The sequence below is a fragment of the Neomonachus schauinslandi genome, chromosome 3, assembly GCF_002201575.2.
Source record: "Neomonachus schauinslandi chromosome 3, ASM220157v2, whole genome shotgun sequence".
Classification (NCBI taxonomy): domain Eukaryota; kingdom Metazoa; phylum Chordata; class Mammalia; order Carnivora; family Phocidae; genus Neomonachus; species Neomonachus schauinslandi.
In genome coordinates, this window is record NC_058405.1 from 72,577,906 (window position 1) to 72,601,321 (window position 23,416).

Here is a 23,416-nt window from a genome sequence, read left to right on the forward strand (position 1 = left end):
GCTGGTGGCTACGGTGCCAGACAAAACAGTTATCTGAAACCCGGGATCAGCTGTTTCCAAAGGCAGAAACAGCACCAATGTTACTCAAATTTGGGAAGGGAAGAGTTCTCCAAGGGAGAAGACAGAAGTAATACCTACAGAGAGTGGCTGAAAATCCCTCAGGCTGGCATTTAAGGGACTGCTGCTCTGATTTTTGATGGTGGTGGTTGACATCTTCTTTCTGGTTACTGCCGAGAAGGAAGAAAACGGCCTACCCGTGTGTCTGTTCCAGCAGGGCAATGTAAGGACAAGTGGTAGAAGTTTCGTAAACGCGGCACAGAGGAGAGCTAATTTCAAGACCCAAAGACCAGTACCGTACTTTTCAATGTCTTTTTTCCATGCCTCATGGGGAAGGATGGAGAGGGAGAAATAACATATTATGTGTTATAAAATGTAATGCTAAAAAAAAAAAAATGAGAGGGGGAAGGAACAATGGAAGGAAAAGGCAATGTGATCTCATCTTCTCAAAACCAGGAAGGAGGCACTGTGACCACTTTACACTGCTGAGCCCCAGGGCCTGCTCCTGGTGTGCCCTGAGGCAAACACAGGAGGACGTCCCACCACCACCACCATCAGAGTGTTGGCTACGCTTGTAGATGGCTTTGCATGTCCTCAGATCCATTCAGTGTGATTTAGCAGAAATTGGTAAGCCTTGCTCAAAATAGTGAAATGATGAAAGCAAGATTATTACACTTTAGTCCGTGTAGCCAGGACTCATGATTTTTTCCTTCATTTCCAGTAAGGAAGCAAAAGAAAACTCACACGGTGATTTATTAGAGAAACAATGTCATGAAGCCAGATACCAAAGATACTGACTGCCTGAGTTAGCCACGTCTATGCCCAGAGAGCTGGTTACTGTTTAGAGAGGCGTGTGCTGGAGGGAAGGCACTAGATTTATACTCCAAAGACCTGAGTTTCCTGCCCACGGTGGCCTCTGACGCTTCAGCCTCTTCATCTGTAAAAGGGCAGTGATGCTGCCTATCTCATTGGGTGGTTGTGAGAAACTACTGAGTTAATGTACATGAAAGTCCATCTGGAGAAGATGATGTGCTAAATGAGTGCCCCCATGGCAAATATTTGAAACGCATTGAGACACAGTTTGAGTTTCTAAACATCTTGCTGTTAGGTGGGTTTACTTCTCAGCGTAAAATGTCCATCATAATAATCTGAGAAATGCTATCACCTTGAGCATGAACAATTACTACTTCCACATTTGCTATACATTTTCTTTCTAGACAAAGAAGAGAGCGTCTATAAGGCAATGTATTGGCCAACGCACTTCCATTGCCATTGTGTTCTACAGCGTTCTTGTTATTGACAAAGTACAGAACAAAGACAAAGGACTTTATACTTGCCATGTGAAGAGTGGCCCGTCATTCAAATCTGTTAACACCTCAGTGCATGTATATGGTAAGGCACTCGTGCTCTGCTTTCTATCATCGTGGATTTGGGGCGGGTTCTATAAAAAATTTTTTTTGGCCAAGAGGTGCTCTATCATGAATGATACAACTTGATTCCCCTCCTCCCGCTGCCAAAAAGCAAAGCGCATTAAGTGTTGTTTAATACTTTCGAATTAGACAGAGCGTCTTTTCCTTGCCAGCTTATTGTGGTGAATAATTCAGTTAGATCATATTAAATTCTTTTTTTAGTATTCCATATAAACAAGACAGAAAAATATGACAGATTTACCTTCATTTCTCAGGTGCTGCTGTGAGTTAGAGAAAAATGTGGTGGGATAAGTTATTTAGAATAGATGTGATTTTATCCCTGGTTTTACCCTGATGAAATCCTACTATTGTTGCTTAAAGCCAATAGGCAAATTCTGTAAAGAAAACACTTAAACCTCTTTAGAATCCTTAAAAACCTTATTTATCTTCACTGTTGAAAAGAAAAACGGCGAGAGGCAGAAACCTGGAACATTCCTGGCAGTGGGCTTAGATATTCTTTTGATTTTCTCCAGTAGGGTTTTTTGTTTGTTTGTTTTTGTTTTAATCAGATCATTTGTTTTATGGTGTCTGAAGGAACTTTCTCCCAACATACTCATGTTTCAGAAGTATCTCTACTTTTCTGTGATGCGATACGGATATTTGAGATGTTCCATTCTCTGTGGCTCTGCCTTTGTTTTTCTGTTTTACTTGCAACCCTTTCATTTGAATGTACTTCACCAGTTAGAGTGCTTCTGAATTATTTTATTCAGGGCTCGATATTTGGGCTCACTGGTAGGCTTGATCAGAGTTCAGCTCTGTTTGTTTATTGCTTGCACCCTCCTTCTAGGAGGCAGGGGGGCTGGGTTGGTGTTGTTCTATTTAGATAAACATGGTCTTTCCTAATCTCTTTATCATTCTCCTTTCAAAGATAAAGCATTCATCACTGTGAAGCATCGAAAACAGCACGTGCTGGAGACCACAGCTGGCAAGAGGGCCTACAGGTTATCTGTGAAAGTGAAGGCATTTCCCTCGCCAGAGGTTCTATGGTAGGACCATAATTATTTTCCTATCAGTTTAAGATATGCTTTGTAAGTAGGAAGATGCAGGAGCCCAATGACTGGAATTCCTGAAAAAATATCAAGAGAAGTTCCCCAGACGGTGGTGGAAAGCCAAGAACTGTGTTGATTTCTGGGGCTGGGAGCAAGCAGAGAGGCTGGGCTGGAGGGAAAAGGAAGCTGTCCCAGGATGGGGCAAGAGCTGAGGTGTTTTGAGTGCTCGGTTCAGTTCAGCCCTTCCCGAGCTGTGACTAAATTTCTGCATCTCTAAACCTCCCCATGATGTCAACATCCTTTGAATGGAGTATGTTGGGCAATGAGTAGGAAGCATCTTGAATATGTAACATGCTCTATTAACCCTGAAGAAGTGGGCCCTTGTAATGAGGATAATAATTCTTTTATTATCTGAAAATAATTCTTTTATATACAGCTGGGATGAAAGTTCCAGGCTTGTTGTAAAATTAAACAAACATTAATAGAGACAAGACTTATTCAGTCGCAGGGGTGGAGGAAAGGACCTACTTGAACTAATTAAGTTTTTTTTGGCTCGAAGTTTGCATATTCAGAACCTCCTGAAGCAGGTTCTTTTTGTGTTAGTACAACACCTGATGTAAAACAATGTAATCTGTTTATAATCTGTAGTCATTTTGTTAAATCATTTTTAAATGCCAATATCTTTGGCTCAAACCATTACATTTTAAACAAAGAGTACAGTACAAAACCGATTAGGAAAACAGCCCGTACAATATAGAAATGGTGCCATTGTAGAATCACCTCCACCAGACCTTATTTTGCTTTCAATATCATATGATTTGCAGTTTCCTCAAATAGTTAATAGGGAGTTAGAGAGAAAATTAAACTCTGTGCTGTGCCCCTTCATGCCATCACAGTAGAAGAGAGATTTTTTTGTTTTGTTTTATAATGTGTAAAAGGTCCAGTAGTAAATTTCCTGTGGTGTACATAATTCCTTAATAGGAATTTAATCACTCCAGGCTATACATTCCCTCTTTCAAAAGGGTCTGAGAGTATCCCCAGCTATTAAACAGTGCTAATTTCTTTAGTAACTAAGCAGCTAGGACCTAAAACACATGCACAATAAATCGATCCCTCTTTGAAAACACTGACTTGTTCATGAGAAATAAAGGAAATTAAGATGATATCTGCAGTCATAAAATAGAGCATAGTTATTTCAACTGCTTTGGAACCGAGACCCATTAGTGATGGGTATTTGCTTACAGGACAATGTAACGTTTGTATGGATATGAACTAACACCATTTCCAATATTAAACCTTCATATAGAACACAATAAGCTCCTAACAGATTAAAAAATGCCCAGCTAAAGAACTGTGCGATTTAATGAAATCATAGACTTGTAGCATTAAATCTTTGAGAAACTCTAGAAAATTTGGAGAAACTGAGGCTCACACGGACAAGTCAGGTGCACAGCACAGAGTGGCAGAGCTGGGACAAGCATTCAGGCCTCCTGAATCTCAGTTCTGTATGCAACTGCGTTGGGTATCTAGGCATTGATTCTATATTTAAAGTTAAAAAGAATTTTTTACTTTTTACTTTGTGAAAAGAATTTTCACAAACCTTTTGTTTGTGAGTTTTGTGCCTTAACTGTTCTTCCACAGGGGAAAAATCTTGGTAATCTTGATTTTACTGTAGCTTATGAAAGGGACAACTGGTGTGACCATTTATACAACTAATAAGAACTCCACATGAGACCACAATAGGAAAGTCTATTTTTATTTTTATCTGGAGAAGTGATCTAGTTGATCTGACTTACAATGGCCCTTGTATTGCTAATGAAGCCTCATGGAAAACTGAAAAACATCTCGATGGGATCAGCCAGTGCTGCTGGGTGAATACTTAAGTCACGTGGTGACCAGCATCCTTGTGGGTACCTTAAAACCATCGCTTTTCTTTCTTCCTTCAACATACTTCTTCCTCCTTGCCAATAAATGTGAAGTGTTTCTCCATTTAAAAACCACACCTGGCTTTACTGAAAAGTTAGTGTCTACATTTGTAAAATGAATGTGGAGGACCAAAGGCTTGGCGCGTATCAACTTGAGCTCACAAATGTAAATGACAGCGTTAAAGTGATATCTGAGAGGCCGTGTGGAATGACTTCCCAATCACACTCTTAACCACAGGTTAAAAGATGGGTTCCCTGTGACTGAGAAATCTCCTCGCTATTTGGTTCATGGCTACTCGTTAATTATCAAAGATGTTGCTGCAGAAGATGCAGGGGATTACACGATCTTGCTGGCCATCAAGCAGTCCAGTGTGTTTAAAAACCTCACCACCATTTTGATTGTAAATGGTAAGTTTGCTGTTCGTACTTTCTTCTGGTTCTGGCAGGGGTGCAGTTCAGAAAAATTTGTAAACCAAAAGTCAATAGAACAACATCAGAGAAAACACACTTTTAAGTAATGATTTTTAAAACCATGTACGCCCCCATCATACCGATTTCATGTCTGCTCGTTATCTTCCATAAGCAATATGATTTTTTATCATTGTAATCATGATGTACACACCATGGAATCAATTTTTTACTGTTATCAAAACACTTTTATTTATTTTTTTAAAAAAGGCTGTAATGACAACAGATATGTGTTGGTTTCCCCGACATCAAAACCAAGGAGAATGCGGGCCTTCATGTTGTAGGCCCAGAGAAAGTCACTGTACAGCTCTTGACTTCTGTCCTGTTCATCTCCCTTCCAGTGAAACCCCAGATCTATGAAAAGGCCGTGTCATCCTTTCCAGACCCAACTCTCTACCCCCTGGGCAGCAGACAGACCCTGACTTGTACCATTTATGGTTTACCTCAGCCTACGGTCACGTGGTTCTGGCGTGCCTGTAACCATAGTCATTCCAAAGCAAGGTAAGGACAGTTTGTTTTCTAACTTTCGAATACTTGCTATACCTGGACTCGAGATTCTTTAAGGGACACAGATGGAAGTTTGCAAATGGGATGTGCAGTTATATTTGGGGCAAAGGCTTTCCCTCCCATGGGAAAAAGTCGGCAATATCTACTTTTCTTCCTTACTCGTTTCTAACCATTTCATAATTTTTCTCTTTAGTTGATAGTTTTAGGAGCACAGGGACAGAATCAAGGTCACCTTGTGAGCCTTTTTTGAAGCTCAGTTGGAACTCCAGTCTTGTTTTCAACTGAGAGCCTCCAGACTTTGGCTAACTCAGCTACAGTGGCTTTCCCATTTCTCATTTTGTGAACATTGGATATGATAGGAGATCTTCCCTGCCCTGGTGATCACTACCCGTCGTAGGTTTTGCTCATGCTCTTCCTTCGTTTCCACCCATTTGCTGCCTCCTGAGAAGTCCTTCCTTACCCTCCAAGGCTTAGCTTTGCCAACTCTTCTGACGGCCTCATTCAGATTCCTTTCTCCCTCTTCAGTAGGAACCACGCCTCATTTACACCTTGTTCCTTTACTGGGTTTGCATACAGTTGCATACATTTGTTTTATCTCTAAGCCCTGAGCTGACCGAGAGCAGCTCTGTATCTTTAGGGCCCGGCACACACAGTGGTAGAGGCTTACTGTGTATTTGCTGAGTGGATACGTCCCTACCTTCTGGTCATTGTGCAGCATTTCCTTGCATCCTGTTGATGACTGAGTCCTGTTTGCTCTTTTCCCATTTTTGTTTAGTCTAGAGGAATGATGCTAAGGACAGTTCATGAGAGCTAATTTGAAGGACAGGAATAGAGTTGATAAGTGCAACAATCAGATACTATTGAGACAGCCCAAGAACAATCATTATGCCATAATATTTGCTTTGTTGCTTTTAACTCCACTTGTGGAGTGTCGGAAAAGTTGCTATTTAAAAGAAAAAACAAAAACGAAAACAAAATTAGCTTGATAAAAAGTAAGACACAATTCTAGCATAAACAGAAGGGACTGTTTGGTTTTCTGGATTCTTCCTGCCATTTCAACTCTTCATCTTGTGTTGTAATCTTTTGCTTGAAGTCTTTCATTCTGATAGTGAAAGCTACTGGTGAGTCCTGGGGTTCCCGAGAAGTAGCTGTTTCCACACATGTCCCAATTTCTCATGTGAATGTCATTTCCTAAGAATAGAAATATGGAGAAATTACAAATCTTGACTATCTTCTTTACCAGTGTGGATACTTAACCCAAAAGAAAGTGAGATCTACTGAGATTTTGCATGGTTTTGCTAATTTAGGGGTAGGCATCCATATTTGTGGATCTATTCCCTTAAGGCCTGGATGTTTGTGCTAACCTAACATGCAAATAAGTGAAAAATAACTAAATAATTTAAGCTATTTGGAGAAAAGTGTAAAGTTGAATTTTGGGGGAATAACACAGCCTTTTATAGATGTTTTTAATTTTTGTTTTGACAATAGCAAATCTAAAATTTCAATTCTAGGGACACCTGGGTGGCTCAGTCAGTTTCAGGTTTTGATCTCAGGGTTGTGAGTTTGAGCCCCTCATTGGGCTCCAAGCTGGGCATGGAACCTACTTAAAAAATAAAAAATAAATAAAAATAAAATTTCGATTCTATTTAGGGCAGAGCTAGGAACCCTCTTAGAAAATAGCAATTATGAGTGAGGGAATATAATGTTATAAAGTTGGGTTTGAATAATGCTAATAAAATATGGTTTGGGGAATGAAGTCATTTGAAGTAAAGCTTTGGAGGCATTAGCTCTCTTTTTCTGATTTCTTTGTGGTACATGGGATCCTTCTCCTGTGTCACAGAGTAAGTTTGCCAAGGTCTGGAAAGATGTCTAATTCCTCTTCTCTCAAGACTCAGAGCAGTGCCTCAGATCTTCAGTAAATGTTTGTTAACCATCTGACTTATTCTCTGATCAAGGCATTTTTTTTTAACCAATCACAAGACAGATCAGAAATGAAAGCTTTAACTTTTTCAGTGATGCTTCATTAAAACAATATATGTTGTTGCTTGAAATTATCTGCTACAAAATGTGCATATCCATAAGAAGTTGTTTTGTTTTTTTTTTTCCTAAGTCAACAGACCAAGTAGCTTACGTGTGTCAGGCCCGAATTTGGTGCTTGGTGGTTAAATCAGTACGTTTAACTTAGAAATAGTTCAGAAAGATATACAGGACCTTTGTGAACTAGGAAAATAGAATAATTCTACTTCACCCTGTCAGAGATAGGAGCTAAAATTGACAGAGAAATGGAGCCTTCTTTAATTACTAGAAGTTTTCAAATATGTCTTTATATAAATGTATTTTATATACTTAACACCTAGGTTCCATTGTAGATAGGAATTTTAGTTAGTGACATTTGAATAAAGGGGAGATCTATTGAATGAATTTTTAAAATTTTATTTTGAGCTACATAGTAACATATTTGCACGGTGGTATCTACGCATGACTGTCAAAAGAGATTAGGTGGTAACACGTCCATATTACTCGTGAATATATAGAATAGTTCTTGGTATTTAAATTTTAGGCTCTAGTTAAAGGACATATCTATATATGGACACAACCGAAGCATTACATTAGTTTTGAGGTTTGAATGTATTTGTTTTAAGTAGCTCAAACTTATTAATTGGTTTAATATGGCCAACTGGTTAATGTATCTAAGTTAAAGAGGTTCAGACTTAAATTGCATAGTTTTCTGGAGTCCAGTAAATACATTAAATATATTTTGAAACTGTCAGAACTATTGCTCAACTAGTTTACCTTTGTGGAAAATAAGAACCATAAATAAAATTAACAGAAATTTCCTCCTTTAAAAAAAAACAAACAAACAGTGATACACAGCTGAGCTATGTTTTAGCTATGCTTCTGATTCACCTAGAGTTTGTTCTTATAAAACATTAAGAATAAAAGAAAGGAGGAAAAAGGTAGTTACTTTTCAACTGACATTCCTAATGAGCTGAGAGGAAATATGGCAGAATCTTTTCCCCTTTTACTTTTCTGCACATTTGGGTGGTAACGTAGCAGGAGAGCTAGAATATTTCTTTTGAATTTTTAATAGCATTAAAATAACTTGTCAATACCAAATGAAGTGGAATTTTGGATTTTTCCTCATCCTTAGCAACTTGCAGAGACTTCTAAATAGATATTCCTAAACTTGTTCCAGGTTAGTGTGGGCATAACCTAGGGAGTATGCATAAGGGTAGTTAAGCTCAGAGTACCTTTCACATGTGTGTAGTTTATAGCTTCTGTTCATATAAAATACAGATGATTACACACACTTCACAGAGACAATATGAGGTTCAAATGAGATCATGTATTTGGGAAAGGTACGGAGTGCCATTGAAAGGCAAGGTTGTGATTACTGCTAGCAGTGGGATAAAATTGTCTAAGGCTCCAAAACTTTTAAGGAACGTGAAAAGAATTTTCTGCCTACCATAGAGCTAGTTTCACAACAGTGACAATTTTTAACCTAACCAGCGCTTCTGAGAAATGAACACAAGTTGTGGAAAGTAAAGTGTATTTTGCTGTGCTTGAGAAATAGAAATGGAGTAGGTGTGGGCTGTAGAATTGAGGAAAACATAACACGATTTTTCAGAAGAAGAGAAATGAAGGAAATACAGTGAGTTAGGCAAAAGCAAAAGCGAGACGACAAAGGCTGTGCAGCGGGGGACTAAAGTAACCATCCCAGTTTGTGCGGCCTGTCTCACTCACTCGTTTCCTGTCATGGGAGGAAGTGGTTCTGACCTGTGGGTTGGCAAAGGCCAGAGTGGGGCAGAGTGGGACGTGGGAGAGCTGATTCCTACTGAGGGAGTCCACAGTAGATTCTAGAACTTCACGTCCCCCTTGGATTTTGAAGCACTATGTGGAACTCCTGACCCGCCCCCGTGCAATGAGCGGGTCTTGCTCCCATAGTCCTTTGCCACATATCTCTCTGCCACGGTGCTGGTTCTGTCTCACAGGGAATAGTGTGCATGAGGTTGCCCACTGTGTGGAGCTTGGTCTCTAAAGGAAAGAGTAACAATCTTGGACTGGAGGGAAGGGACCCCTCTTCAGGAAATGGAGGACATGGATTTGTGGGGCCCTAGCGGGAAACAGGGAATGGACAGTGTTGGCATGATGCTGGTACTCCAGATCACCAGTTACATTTTTCTCAGGAAGAGTCTGAGATGTTGCAAGATTGCTTTTACTGATGTATGCTCGAGCGCCCAGGAGCCCTGCCAGTAACTGACTGGAGAATAGCTCCGCGAAACCAGAGGGGTGGTGAGTGGGCTGAGGCTGGGTCATCCTTCCTGATGCTCGCCGTTAACCGATTAACACTGCTCCGCTCCCCGTCTGTGCCCAGAGTCTCCCCAGTTGTTTCCGAGGTTGTCTTGTCTTCTTTCTAAAACTAAGGCCTGCTTTTCAAATGTTGAATGTGTCTGGGTCTTTTCTCCAGGGAGGGTGAAGTGGCCTGTGGCCACTGATTACTGCAGGTTTGTTTTTAGACCGCACGCTCTTTCCATCACAGGCTGCTTTAATTCTCTGTCCCCAGCTAACTGTTGAGGTCACAAATAACACTGATAGATGATAATAGAGTGGCCTTTAGTGAAAGAGGCTGTTAAGTGTATCGAGTTCTTTGTGAAAAATCTCATTTTCTTCATTGGCTCTCTGTGATGACCAATAAAAATACACAGAGAGAAACTTTGGCTACTTCTCTTGCGTTCACATTGTTCGTATCTTACAAATGCATGTTGCACATCATCAGTGTTCAACCCAAATATACGGTCACCTGTCTACTTATCGCACCAACCGTGTGCAAAACAGAGATACACACCATTGGCCTTCAGCATGTATGTTTAATGCTATAAGATCAAACATAGCTGGTCGTTGCTTATTTTCTCCATACACGTACCTGCAGAATATCTTTTTCCCAGTCTCAGGGATAGAGACCTGGGAAGCAAGGAAGTGGGTTCTATTCTTGGCACAGGCCCTGACTTCTGTGTGACCTTGGCCAGTTATTTAATCTGTGCTTCAATTTCCCCTTCTGTAAATGGTAACTGCCCTGCTTCCCCTTTCCTATAATACATAGCTATTCATGAGTGAAATGAGAAAATCACTTAAAATGACGTTTTCTTCATTCAAAAAAGCTTGAAATAATTTCCTAGTTGTTGCACACTGATATTTCCCTTCTACTTCTTACAAATTATAAAGCAATTTGACCTGAGGATTAACTCTGAGGATCAGTGCCAAATTCACTGAAAAAACCAACCTGTGAAAGCTGAATGGTTGTAGAAAAGCCTTACGCGTGTGTAAGTATGTATTCTGTGGTACAGAACTGCCTCAGTAATTATATTGCGAGTAATCACCCATTTAAAAAAAAAAAAACAACCCTCTGCTCCTGCATTGCTGGTGTCAACCCACATTTTCTTCAGGGCCAAGCTGGACTACCTTTGCTGGTCTTGGTCCAACCCATCCAAGCAAAGGCATTATCGTTCTTTGCCCAGTTAGCCCTAAAACCTTGCTTGCTTTATTTGATCTTTCGCCAACGAGCCCCTTCAGAATGCAAAAAATGTCACTGGATTCTCAAGTCATGGCAGGTGAAAGGGGTAGAGTATCCTGTATTACTTTCTTAGCCAAAATGGGGGATTTGCTAGGAAAAACCCGATAGGCGTACGTGGCATTCCAAGGGACTGCTTCCAGAACTCTAAAGCCAGTCAGATCTGGAATGGCAAATAGTGACAGGCTTTAGAAGTTTAATAGGATATAATCATTCCACCACACAATTTGACATCCCATTTCTGAACACTCTTCATCTGCCCAGCAGTAGAGGACAGGGGATTGGGTCTAGGAAAAGCGGACCACTCCAGGACCAAGTGTGGTTTGCTGGGCTTCTTGGGGGCATGGGGGAGGGGGGGCGAGGTGGCCTACAAAATAAGGGAAGGCAGAGACATCTAGGAACTATGAGAAGGGCTTGCTTAATTGCATCCCTCTATTGTTTACTTCAGCAAATTGGCAAAGAAAGGAAGGCCTGAATCATTAGGGATGGGAGAGGGATGGATCATCTGAGAGAAACGTAATTTTACATACCCCACTGATGCACAAAACTAACAGGACTGAAACAAAACAATTGTTAATGGTAGTTAATTAGAGATGTACTCAAGGACTTAATTGACTGCCAGCATGAATGTCTGTTATTTATTTATTTATTTATTTTGCTGAAACAATTTTATGTCCCATATTCTATCTACAAAATGAAAGTGTTAACAGTGTAAACATTTTTGAAAAAGTCAGCATTTCCTGGGGGCTAAATGTAGGTCAGATGTCAGAGGGAAGCATAATTTAAAAAGACCTCTGCTTTTGGAAATATCACGTACTGCGTGTTTTAATATTTATCACATTCCTCCTAAGTGTACATATAATTTGTATCCATGCGTCTCTTGACATATTTTCTGTGCGGGGTACGTATGGGTTCGGGGACCCAAAGCAGGCATGCTATCGAGAATTTTAGTTTGCCATACACAAAACCTTGAATCAAAATGGGGACTTTAAAGAAGACTCATTCACCAAAGACCACTTCAGCAGGACTTTGAGCTTGAACAAACAAGCTCAAATCAATCGGGCCATCTTCTTTAGGAGGCTTTCATCACAAGCAGAATGTGAATGTTCCCCTCCTAATGAGAAACTTCTTGCTTTCTGTTATATAATTGCTGGATGAGGAAGTGCATGCTGCCCAATGTGAATGTTTGGACGAGGGCCCTTATTAATATTTCATACAAAGTCCTGAGAACAGAGCACGAGTTCATGTGCCAAATGCCTGTATGCCACTTTTCTCTGCTTTGTGAGATTTTCCTCCTTTCCCCACTCCTCGTGGTAATACAGCGAGTCTGAGGAATAATTGTTTCTAATGAATTAACTGTCTCCTGTAATTGCTATCAAACATTTCATTATGTGTTTAAATTAAACCAAAAGGCTGAGTCATAGGAATGTTTTTTTTTTAGGGATCTTTTGAGCAAAATTCAGTGTTGCTTCCCAGGATTAGGAATGCCAGAAGGTAATAACACATAGTTTGGGAAGATTCCTTAAAGAAGATTTGCAGAACCTCTCAAATTTTCTTTGGCCTTACTTACAGATTTTTAAAAACGGAACGGGCATTTTCTTACTGAATCTTAGAAACTAATGTCCTAACACAAGAGCATTAGGTAATGGATAAATAGGGCCAATCACTTATAAAACATGCACCTGTTCTTGGAAATCTACATTTTAGTTAGACCTCCATTGACTTAGTAGACTGTTTTGTCCCCACCCCCCCCCCCCCCCCTCGCCGGTGTAGCACAAAGAATAAAATCGGTAGACTGTTTCTTGAAATATGAACTCTGGTCTGTGGTTTTAATGTAACCTCACTGCCTTTTTGGGTGAAAAAGTAGAGCCTGGTGCATTGAGAAGAGAGAAAGGATGTAATGGATTTAGACTATGGCCAGATGGTGCCTTATAATGCACTTCAAGTCACTAGAACTTGTTTCTTCATAATTTCTCTCGAAGCTTCGGGGGGGTGTCTTGTCACCTTGAATGCCACTTCTACTTAATGATAACAGATGCAATCAGTGAGCCCTTCCTAGTGCCAAAGCTGTGTTCACCCCTTTCCATACACTATCCCTAATCTGTACAATATTCCTGAAGGGACATAATTTCCCCATTAGGAAACTGAAGCTCAGAAAGTTATTTCTCAGGTGTCTTCAGATCATGGAATAAGAGAGGCTAAGTAGGTTGGCATTTCAGAAGGTTACTTTTCATTGGTGTCCCACAGGACTCCTCTAAGTGCACCCCCATGGGTTCCCAGAGGAAGGTGCAGAAATCCTTGAGGGGGACAGGTTTGGGGAGTCACCGGCCTAACCCACTGGGTTTACTCGTGTCACCAGTGATCCTGTGGAGTCCACCTGTTAAATTAGTTGCACCAAGGATGGGAGGGGAGAGGAGAAAGAGCAGCTGGGAGAATTCAACTCAGATGTCACAATTACTTTGGGAACTGAGGATGAGCTGCACTGGTTTGGGCCCCAGACCTGCAGGTGGGAATAGACCCTTTGAGGAGGTATCAACCCCAATGGGATGAGCAGGTCTAAATAAGACCAACCTGAGGAGGGTAGCAAGTCATACAGTCAATTTGGCACTTTTACTGTGGTGGCACTGTCCCTCTCTGTGCTTTCTCACCTTGTAGGGGTATTTGATCTCTCGCAGGAAGTCCTGTTCCCTCCTTTGTTGTTCAGGATTATTTTTCTGGATCAGGATTCAGCAAGCACTCAGCCCTCAGGGGGCTCACAAAGCTGTGGATTTTTGCAGGAGGCACAGGAGAAAAAAGGAGATGAAGAGTTGGGGGGGGGGGACAAAAGAAAATGAAGGAGAAAGTTTGAGTTTATAGTTGATGAGTAAATGCAACAAGGACATGGACGCCACCGCAGGCCTTGATTTAGTCACTTTGAAAGATGCTTCATTCACTTAGAATTAGGGAATCTTCGAGATTAAGAAGAGCTTGTTTTATAGAGGAGAAACTGGCTCAAAGATAAATAATTAATCCCTCACCTAGCAGCTAGTTAATGGCAAGCCCGGGACTAGACTCAAGTCTCTGATTACCTGTTTATTATTCCCGTTCATTCTTATTTCCACCACAACATTGCCTTGAGTCTCCATGGGAGGTGCCTGTAATCTGGATGAATAAATGAACCATCATGGTTTCAGTGGATGGTAGGTGGGGACTCCTGCAGTTTAGAGGAAACTCTGGGGGGGGGAATAAGATCTGAGTCCTAAAGATGATGGGTAGGTACTAGAATGACAAATGGAAAGGAACATAGATGTGGCAGAGTAACATGGGGACAGGGATGGGTTGAAGAGTTGAAAAGTACATGCGTGAAGAGTAACTTGGCTGATGCCTCAGATTTGGGCTGAGAAAAATTAAAACCAAAAATTGGAAAGGTGGGTATGGACCCGATGTGGAATTTTCAAACGAGGGCTAAATTGTTGAGCCAGTCATTCATTGTACTTCAGCCAGCCTTCCTGGCTGATGCCTGGCTCTTCTGCCATCTACTGCCCATAGGCCCACCCTGTCCCTCGCCCATGCAGACTGATAGACTTCCACAGGCTCACTGTTGGCAGTCTTACTCCTGTAGCCCATCTTTGGCATGTGTCATGTGCCTTGTGTCCCTGAAACTCTGTCCTGCACGTCTGAAGATCAAAGCCTCAGAATCCAAGAACTTGGATTTTCCCTTGAGTTTTTAAAAAAATGATCTGGAGTTGGGGGCGTACTTGGGTGGCTCAGTTGGTTAAGCATCTGCCTTCGGCTTGGGTCATGATCCCAGGATCCTGGGATGGAGCCCCAAGTCGGGCTCCGTGCTCAGCAGGGAGTCTACTTCTCCCTCTCCTACTGCCCTTACCCCCTGCTCATGTGCGCGAGCTCTTTCTCTCTCTCTCTCTCAAATAGATAAATACAATCTTTAAAAATAAATAAGTAGATAAAATAAAAGAATTATCTAAGGGCATGTTATCCCATTTCCTGAGGCATTTAATGTTCCATATGCCTTGTCTTCGTCATTGAAAACTATGCTACCTTACTGAGAAATACTCTCGTGTGAAAAAGCCTTTGGCTATGTAAGGTGAGGATAACAAGAATGGGTATTTAGAGACTACTTAGAGCCAAACAGAAGATCATGTCCAGAAGAAGACCCTGTGGCCTAGGATTTCTATTTTTCTTTCTTTTATAGCTGAAAATTATTGAGCACTTATCTATAGGACATTAAGTGCTTAATGTGTGCTTTATATATATTGTCTCATTTAATTATTGCAGAACTTCTATGAGGCAGATCCTGGGATTATTACCATTACAGAAAGTTTAAGTTCCTTGTTAGGAAACCAGCCCTGGTTGTGACGTGCCAGAGTTTGGCCTCTTGAGCATCATCTACCAAGCACTTCATTTTCACTACTAGGATTGTCTCTGTAACAACTACTTCAACCTTAAGTTGAGTAATTTGGGGGCAAAGGCTCATATCCAGAAAGCAAATATGTTTTGAGAAATATGTTAATGACCATCAAAAAGCAATTTTAAAAGGTGTTAGAATACAGAAAAATCTAGTCTAGAGTTTAAGGTCATGGGCTCTGGAGCCTGAATCCTGTCTCCACCACCTACTACGGTCTACCAGCATCTGGGTAAAATAAACAACCGTGTGCGTCCGAGTTTCCTGACCTACACAGTAGAGATAGATAAAAGCACTGACACCGTAGGTTGTTCAGGGGATTAGATGAGCTAATATATATGAAGTATTTAGCTCCATGGCTGGTGCACTGCAAGCGCTAAGTTTGTTTGCTGGAACCTGTCCAGTATTTTTAGACCACTCTAGGGCTGGCCCCTGCAAAGCAGCTTCCCTCTGAGGTGGCAACATGCACACACTGGTATCCTGTGAAAGCTGACAATATTCTGACAAAATGATCCGTGCTGTTAGGTTAATGTTCTCCCAGAAACGTGCTTGCATCTTTATTTTTTTTCCCAAAGATTTATTTATTTGTTTGAGAGGGAGAGAAAGAGAGAAGGGGGGAGGGGCAGAGAGCGAGGGAGAGAGAGTCCCAAGCAGACTCCGCACTGAGCGTGGAGCCCATCTTGGGGCTCGATCTCCAGACCCCGAGATCATGACCTGAGCTGAAACCAAGAGTTGGACACTTAACCAGCTGAGCCACCCAGCTGCCCCAGTGCTTGCATCTTTAGACAGGTCTTCTGACTACGGTGATTTACTCCAAAGAAATTAAGATGGGACCAGAAAGCATAGAGTTTTCAGATTTTTTTAGGAAATTAGAGGAGCTATAATATCCTCAATCTGCTTGCATTTGAGAATTCTACCTCAGCTATTCAAATGTTCATTGACCCAAGTCTTGTCCAGTGATGGTAGCATATGGACTCTTGACATCTTACTTGCTTGCGCGCAATTACATTCTGACATTTTTCTGATATTTTGATACATGAGCATGTATTTGACTTGTCTCTTCAATAAATGTATATGTTCCTTAGTAACAGAAGGAACTAAATCTTCTACTTCTCTCAGAGGACATGATTTTACTTCTTTTTTTTTTTTTTTAAAGATTTTATTTATTTATTTGAGACAGAGAGAATGAGAGAGACAGAGAGCACATGAGAGGGGGGAGGGTCAGAGGGAGAAGCCGGCTCCCCGCCGAGCAGGGAGCCCGATGCGGGACTCGATCCCGGGACTCCAGGATCATGACCTGAGCCGAAGGCAGTCGCTTAACCAACTGAGCCACCCAGGCGCCCTGATTTTACTTCTTAAATGGAATATGTATGAATATATATTTTTTTATTTGAATAAAATGTGCTAATGATTATGATCCAATATTTTTGCCTACCCTTGAGAAAAAGAGAAGACCATTGCTGGTTGGTTTTCTATTTTCTGTTAGACCAGAAGATGCTTCTCCACATGTGAGCATCATTGCCTAAGTTGAAATTGTCCATGACTGTCAGTTGGTCAGATATGGATAATGCTGTGAGGAGTCCGTCCAGGTCCCAGTCAGACCCTCTGTCTCCATTAGTACTCCTCACCGTGAGTAGACAGGCGCTGATGGTGGTGACATGGTGCTTCGTTGAAGGGAGATGTGGGAGGTCATTTGAGGGTCAGCAGTGCCCCCTTTTCAGCACGTTGGAGGTAAATGATGGATGGTGGGTTGACACCTGACACGGGGTTGAATCCACATAGTCAGGCCATTGTCAGGATTCACTCTCCTCATCAGATGGTTAACTGAGCAAGAGGTGGGTGTGCTCCTCTGCTGTTTACCCGGTGGCTGGGCTAGGCCCAGAGGTTATAATGGTGAACAAGACATAGTCCCTGCTCTTAAGTAGCTCTCTATCTAGCGAGATAATAAAAGGACAACTTACATTATCAATCCATCTAGTGTGTGTTGGGCACTGTGCTAGGTACATTACATAAATTAACTCGTTTAGTATCACCCTGATGTTTACCATCATTGACAGCAAGACTCTTTTGTAAATTATTTCCCTTCTGTTGGTCTTTTAACTCCTGTAATAAAACTAGTAAGACGTGGTAACATGGGGTTACTTCTTTCGAGTTGGCAGTGTTAAGAACACATTCATTTCCCAAAGAATTTGAGGCGGTTCACAAAGAGTACAATAAATAATTTAGCAACTCTGAATGAAAGGAGAAAATGCGGTAAGGCTAGTACAGAGATATGGCTCATATGCTTTTACTTTCTAGTTGTCGAGAGAGAGAAAGAGAAATGAAATAGATGTTTGCAAGATGAAGGGGCCCATCAGATAAAAACAAACCAAAAGATGTACAGCCTTTCAGGGAACTGAAATCCGAGAAAAATGATTTCTCCTGTCATAATCCTTGGGATGTGGTATACACAAACTCCTCAATCACATTTCTACTACAGTGAATGTCACAGGACTGGAAATCATCCCATCCCTTAGTGTTGATCATCGGCCTAACACCAAAGCAGAATTTATTAAAAGTGAAATGATCCAGGGCGCTTGGGCAGCTCAGTGGGTTAAGCGTCCAACTCTTGATTTTGGCTCAGGTCATGATCTCAGGGTTGTGAGACTGAGCCTGGCAGTGCGCTCCGCACTTAGCACAGAGTCAGCTTGAGATTTCCTCTCCCTCTGCCCCTCCCCCTGCTTGCGTGCGCTCTCCCTCTCCCAAATAAATAAATCTTTAAAAAAAGTTCTATTTCAGAACTATTCAAAGGATTGAAAAGACTATGATTTTCTGTGACTATGATTCTCACAGTTGGGATTTTGCTGTCCAGGCTTTCAGAACTAGGAAGTTGTAAAACTATGATTTGAACTCAGGTCAGACTAGGTCTAGGTTCTGTGTTTCTAATGCTAAATTGTGATTGACCACCTTCTACCCCTGAAGGCTCTCTGGACATTTCAGCCTTGACAGCTATGTAGTAAGTCATGTGCTCTCTTCCTTTCCATGAGAACAAAATGTAACCATAGCTTGAAATATTTAGAGGTAACACCTTAAGACTCCTTGAATGGGTTTAAGGATATGATTTGTAGCTCCTCTTGAGATTTCCCTGAAGAATTCTTATATGTCAAACCACCCTTCCTCAGCTGACCTATCTTTCACTTAGAAGAAAAAATGAATGAACAAAATAGGTGTTCTTGTGAAGACCCGCATCTAGGTGTGGCCAAGTAAGTATCCACCCTTAGTCACCCCGGTAATAGGGTTGCAAGGATGCCTTGGCCCTTGGCTCAGATTCTGTGCAAGAGAGAGGGGCAGAGTCAGGGGTAGCTTGGAGCTCTTGGTGGGAGCAAGCAGGGAGAGAGGAGGCCTTGTTCTGAGTGTGAATGGACCGCGAGACCCTGGAGGACAGGAAGCAGCGCAGGCCAAGAGGCTCACGGAAAAGCTCTTATCGAAACAGAGGTGGCCCGGGTGCTGGATCACCTCCACCATTGTCCAAGGAGCTGACCCAGAGCCTTCAATCCCCGAAAAGCCTTCTCCACTCCCCCCTCTCCATTCAGACAAGAAGTAGTTTTCAGTATGGGCTCCAAGGCGTCACAAGGTCTGTCCGTGCGCAAGAGAGTCACTTGTCCAGAATCCCCTTGGTGTGACCCTGTGACCACCCCGAAGGCCCAGGCCCTTTTCCTGGAGCAGAAGGAGCAGGAACCATTCTGTCTAAACACTCCTTCCACCTCCACACCTTTTTCTGCCAGTGTCCCCTCCCCTATATTGTTTTATTTGTTTTGAGAGAACGCGAGAGGAGGGGACTGGAGAGTGTTTGCAGATTATATTAATCTGAAGGCTCAGACCCACTATCCCTAATGTTTTGACACAACAGCCACATAGCAGAGGAAAGTTTACCTCAGGCCCTTCTCCAGGATGGCGCGCCATAGTGGGGGACCAGCCCCGGCCGTGCCCTCTGGCAGGCTGCCAGCTGGTCCTTTTTTTTTTTTTTTTTCCTTTCTAGTTTTTTTTAAAGACATTTTACAGCCTCGACTTGCTCTTTATTACTGCTCTACCCCTTTGTTTCGTAACTTGAAATGTACAAACAGATTCTAATCAGAGTTAGCACGTGCAGTCAAATCCCATTAAACAGATAAGCAGAGTCCACACCAGAAGTCCTCAGATTTCATCATCCAAAAAAGAAAAAAAGGGAGAGGGAGGTTATTCTCTGTCTTGAGACTTTGTAGGGCTTTCTAGAGCCTCTTTTCCAGCTAAATGTGCTTTCATTCTAAATCGATATATACATTCATTCCTGGGCATGGCTCAGGCTCAAATAGGCAGCCACCAGGTATTGGGTGCTCGGCTCACCACGGCGCACCCCCACCCCCACCCCAGAGGTCCTCTTTAAAGTCTGCTGCCTGCTACAACTGTATAGGAATTCACAATAAAACAAGGCCGCTTCATCCCAGAACATGTGCAGGGATTGCGCAGACACAAGTAAGTTATAGGGAAAGACAAGGATTGTGATAAAAGTTAGATTTGATATTTCGCTGCAAGATTTTTTTAAATGATAAACTTCATCAGCCAGTAGGAGCCTAAAAGTTCCTATAATTTTAGCATCAAGACATTTTGATGATCAAAACAAACCAGAAGTTATGTCAAAAATGTAGTTATAAAATATGCCTCTGCCCTTTCCCCCTCCACCAAAGGACTGGGTGCTACTTCTCCTCTTGAAAGCTAATTTTTCACTTTCTCTTGGTGTCTGACTTTGTACCAGTTTGATTCAGAGGACCACAGAGTTTTCCTCTAACCTGTGACTCTGAGCCAGATTCACCCTGCGAAGGATGGTGATAAAGGTTTGGGGAGGTTCCCGGGGAACAGAATTCATCCTGTGTGATGGGCTGAGTTCTGGCGTAGTGGGAAGGGTGGAGTATATCTGGGTTCTGATCCTAGGTCTGCTACTTTCTCTGTGAGTCTGAGCAAAGCATTTGGTTTTTCTGAGTCTTGGTTTCCTTCGTTGTAAAATGATTTTTGAAATGGCCATTATAATGCCTGCTTCACCGAAGGGGGACTGTGAGAACTGGTTGGACTGTGAGAATTAAATGTATATAGCCTCCCCAGCCCAGGCCTGACACATTAGTAGCAGCTCAGTAACAGCCAGTTTCCCTTCAGCCAACCAAGAGTCAAGATTTAGCAGAACAGAAATGTTGAAAGAAAGATCAGCTTAATATCATTTATTTATCAAGGGATGAAAGGCAAGCCAAAACAAAAAAAAATCTCTTTATCTTGAGATTCAGGCTATGGAGTAGACCGTCTAGAATTTGCTAGAAATCAATCAAGACATGAGAAGTCCTACTGGGTATCTCCAGGAGGCGTGGGTATCATAACAGGCACTAAACAGATGGTCAGTTTCTAGAAAGGCTCAGTGAAGTGTTGAACCGTTCTGAGAAGGCCACTTCAAAGAATACACAGATACTAACCATCAATGGCTAAAGCTCACCCAGCTGGATGCTTCCTTCTGATTCCACCAGATGCAACCATCCACCCTCTAAAGAAAAGAAAGTGTGAGCTCTGCATTTGAGGTAGGGGGAGGGGACAGGAAGGCAGGAGGAATGAACAGAGTCTGAAAATCAGAATTGTTCAAAGCCAGCACTAAGAAAAAGCACAGGTGAACACCAAAGGGTACCTTTGGGTGCACTCTGCCTGGCATTTCCTGTAAAGGCGATCCAAAGGATTTATGAAGGTGAGTGGGAACTGGGTTCAGGGACTGGGATGACAAAGGGAGCCCTAATTTAAACTATAATTCTGCAGTGTGCACACTTTGAGCGCTTAATACATTTTGGTGTGTGATAAGAGTTGTTTGCTATATTTTGGAAGGAAGCTTTATTGCAGAAAGGTCTTAAAAAAAACAAAAAACAAAAGGGTGCCTAGGTGGCTCAGTTGGTTAAGCGACTGCCTTCAGCTCAGGTCATGATCCCGGAGTCCCGGGATCGAGTCCCGCATCGGGCTCCCTGCTCGGCGGGGAGTCTGCTTCTCCCTCTGACCCTCCCCGCTCTCATGTGCTTTCTCTCATTCTCTCTCTCTCAAATAAATAAATAAAATCTTTAAAACAAACAAACAAACAAAAAAACAAAACAAAACATTAAATCCCCAGTGCAGTAATAGAATTGGGGTAGTGAATGTTGGAGAAGCCTTTTCTTCCTACATACAAAGAAGCACTGAAGTATAATAATCTCTCGGTATGTGAGGATACGACATGGATGTTATGTTGCATGTGGGGTAAGGGTTAAGTGCACAGATTCTGGAATGAGCTAGCACTGATAACAAATTCTGCCTCTGCCATTTATTAGCTGTTTAACCTTGGGTAATTTACTTAACCTCTCTAATCTTCAATTTCCCCATCCCTTAAAGGGGGGATGATAGAAACTACTTTTTAGGTTGTTGTGTGGATTAATGAGATAGAGTATATGAATCACATAGCACGGTGCTTAGCATGTAGAAAATACCCTTATTATAATAGAGTATAATATTGCATGGTGTAGATTACAATTATTCTAGCCCATGGCTGGTTAGCTTGCCTGTTAGGACTGGCAGTTGAGATTGTGGGTTTGACCTCAGTGTTGGCTTTGCCTTTGTCTGTGGCCCCAGACTGCCTTCATCTGTCTTTGGTCACAGAGGAGACAAATATTTACGACTGTGAAGGGACTAGGGCAAATCCATCACGACTACAGGAAAAATCAGCCCAAAGCTTGCAGGTCTGTAATGTCACCTACATCAACGGAGGGTGGTGTTTTCCCATTAGGTGTGGAAAGCCGCCGCCTGGTTACTTAGACCAGGTGGGAGAGCCCCACAGACGGCTCCTACCTGGAGTTAGACAGACTGACATGTCACACGTAAGGTCTCAGCTCCATGTGTTGGATATATACTTGGCTGTTTTGTTTTAACTTATTTATTATCAATCTCTAGTCCCAAACTAATTTGTTTCAACTCCGCAATTGATGAGATGACATGGAGTACACCCTTACCCCGGAAATTTTTTGCGTCTCAATGGTTATAAATACCTCGGTGCTATTGTATTTGTCGTGCTGTATGCAAATGGCGGTAGGAGTCCGAAAGCTCATTAGGCGAGGGACAGAGGCTTGGAGCTTGGAGAGGACCGTGTGGAGCTGAAGCTGATAACAGTGGCCTTGTCCAGAATAGTGCCTGGGAGCTTTCTTATCTCCCTTTGGCAGGAGGTGCTGTGGGCTTCCTGTGCGAAATCAGGAGTGAACGCTGCTTTCCTCTTGTTGTTCGGCTTCCTCCCCCCTCAAGACGGTTCCCAGCACAGTGATTATCTTTGCATCTTCAAACATGGCACAATCTACTTCCTTAAGAGCTTGATGTATTCTTAAGGCTTAGGCAAATTCCCCTCCCCCTAAATCTCTTTTCAAGTGCTGTTATATAGTCAGGCTCCTAAATGACATTCTATTTTTATGGTTCCAATTCAAAGAGGGAAAAAGAAAAAAACAAAAACAAAAAACCAGTCCCCAAATTAGAAAATGGCCACAAAATCTGTCCTTTGCACTGGGAGGACCTTGCCGTGAGTCTAGCCTATAGTTTCCATAGGGCTTGTGCTGCCAGCAGCCGCCTCTGGGGGCAGGGGTAGGGGTCAGAGGTTGACAGCCCCGCGTGAACTTGGGCAGCAGACTGCACTTCCCTTGGGAAATGCCTAGACTCGCTGTACTCGAACATATTTCTTTGCCTTTCCTGAAGATCAAGAGTATGCAATTAAGATCTCTGTCTGAGGCATCCGTTTATCTTTTTCACTTCTTTGGGGGGAAAAGAATGAAATTAAAAGCTTCTTTTCCAGATACAAGAGAATATCAGCTGTTTGACGGCACAATGCCAAGTACACACGCACGTGTCCAATACAGGTGTGCCCGTGTGTAATAAACCCCATCTACATGTAAGGCATACGTGCGTTGGCTGTACTCATATGTGTCCTGAGCATGTGTGAAGGCCATGCCATGAGGTCAAAAGGCGGTTCAGGGCATGGC

At 42.2% G+C, this 23,416-nt stretch overlaps 1 protein-coding gene across 1 annotated transcript in view; it reads left to right on the plus strand.

Annotated features, from left to right (window-relative positions):
- FLT1 (fms related receptor tyrosine kinase 1) overlaps nucleotides 1-23,416 on the plus strand; it is a 220,809-nt gene that overhangs the window by 104,398 nt on the left and 92,995 nt on the right. Inside the window, exons 9-12 of the mRNA XM_021678191.2 lie at nucleotides 1,275-1,449; nucleotides 2,395-2,512; nucleotides 4,679-4,848; nucleotides 5,250-5,409. Of these exons, the coding sequence (XP_021533866.2) occupies nucleotides 1,275-1,449; nucleotides 2,395-2,512; nucleotides 4,679-4,848; nucleotides 5,250-5,409 (623 nt within the window). The remainder of the gene's footprint in view (nucleotides 1-1,274; nucleotides 1,450-2,394; nucleotides 2,513-4,678; nucleotides 4,849-5,249; nucleotides 5,410-23,416) is intronic.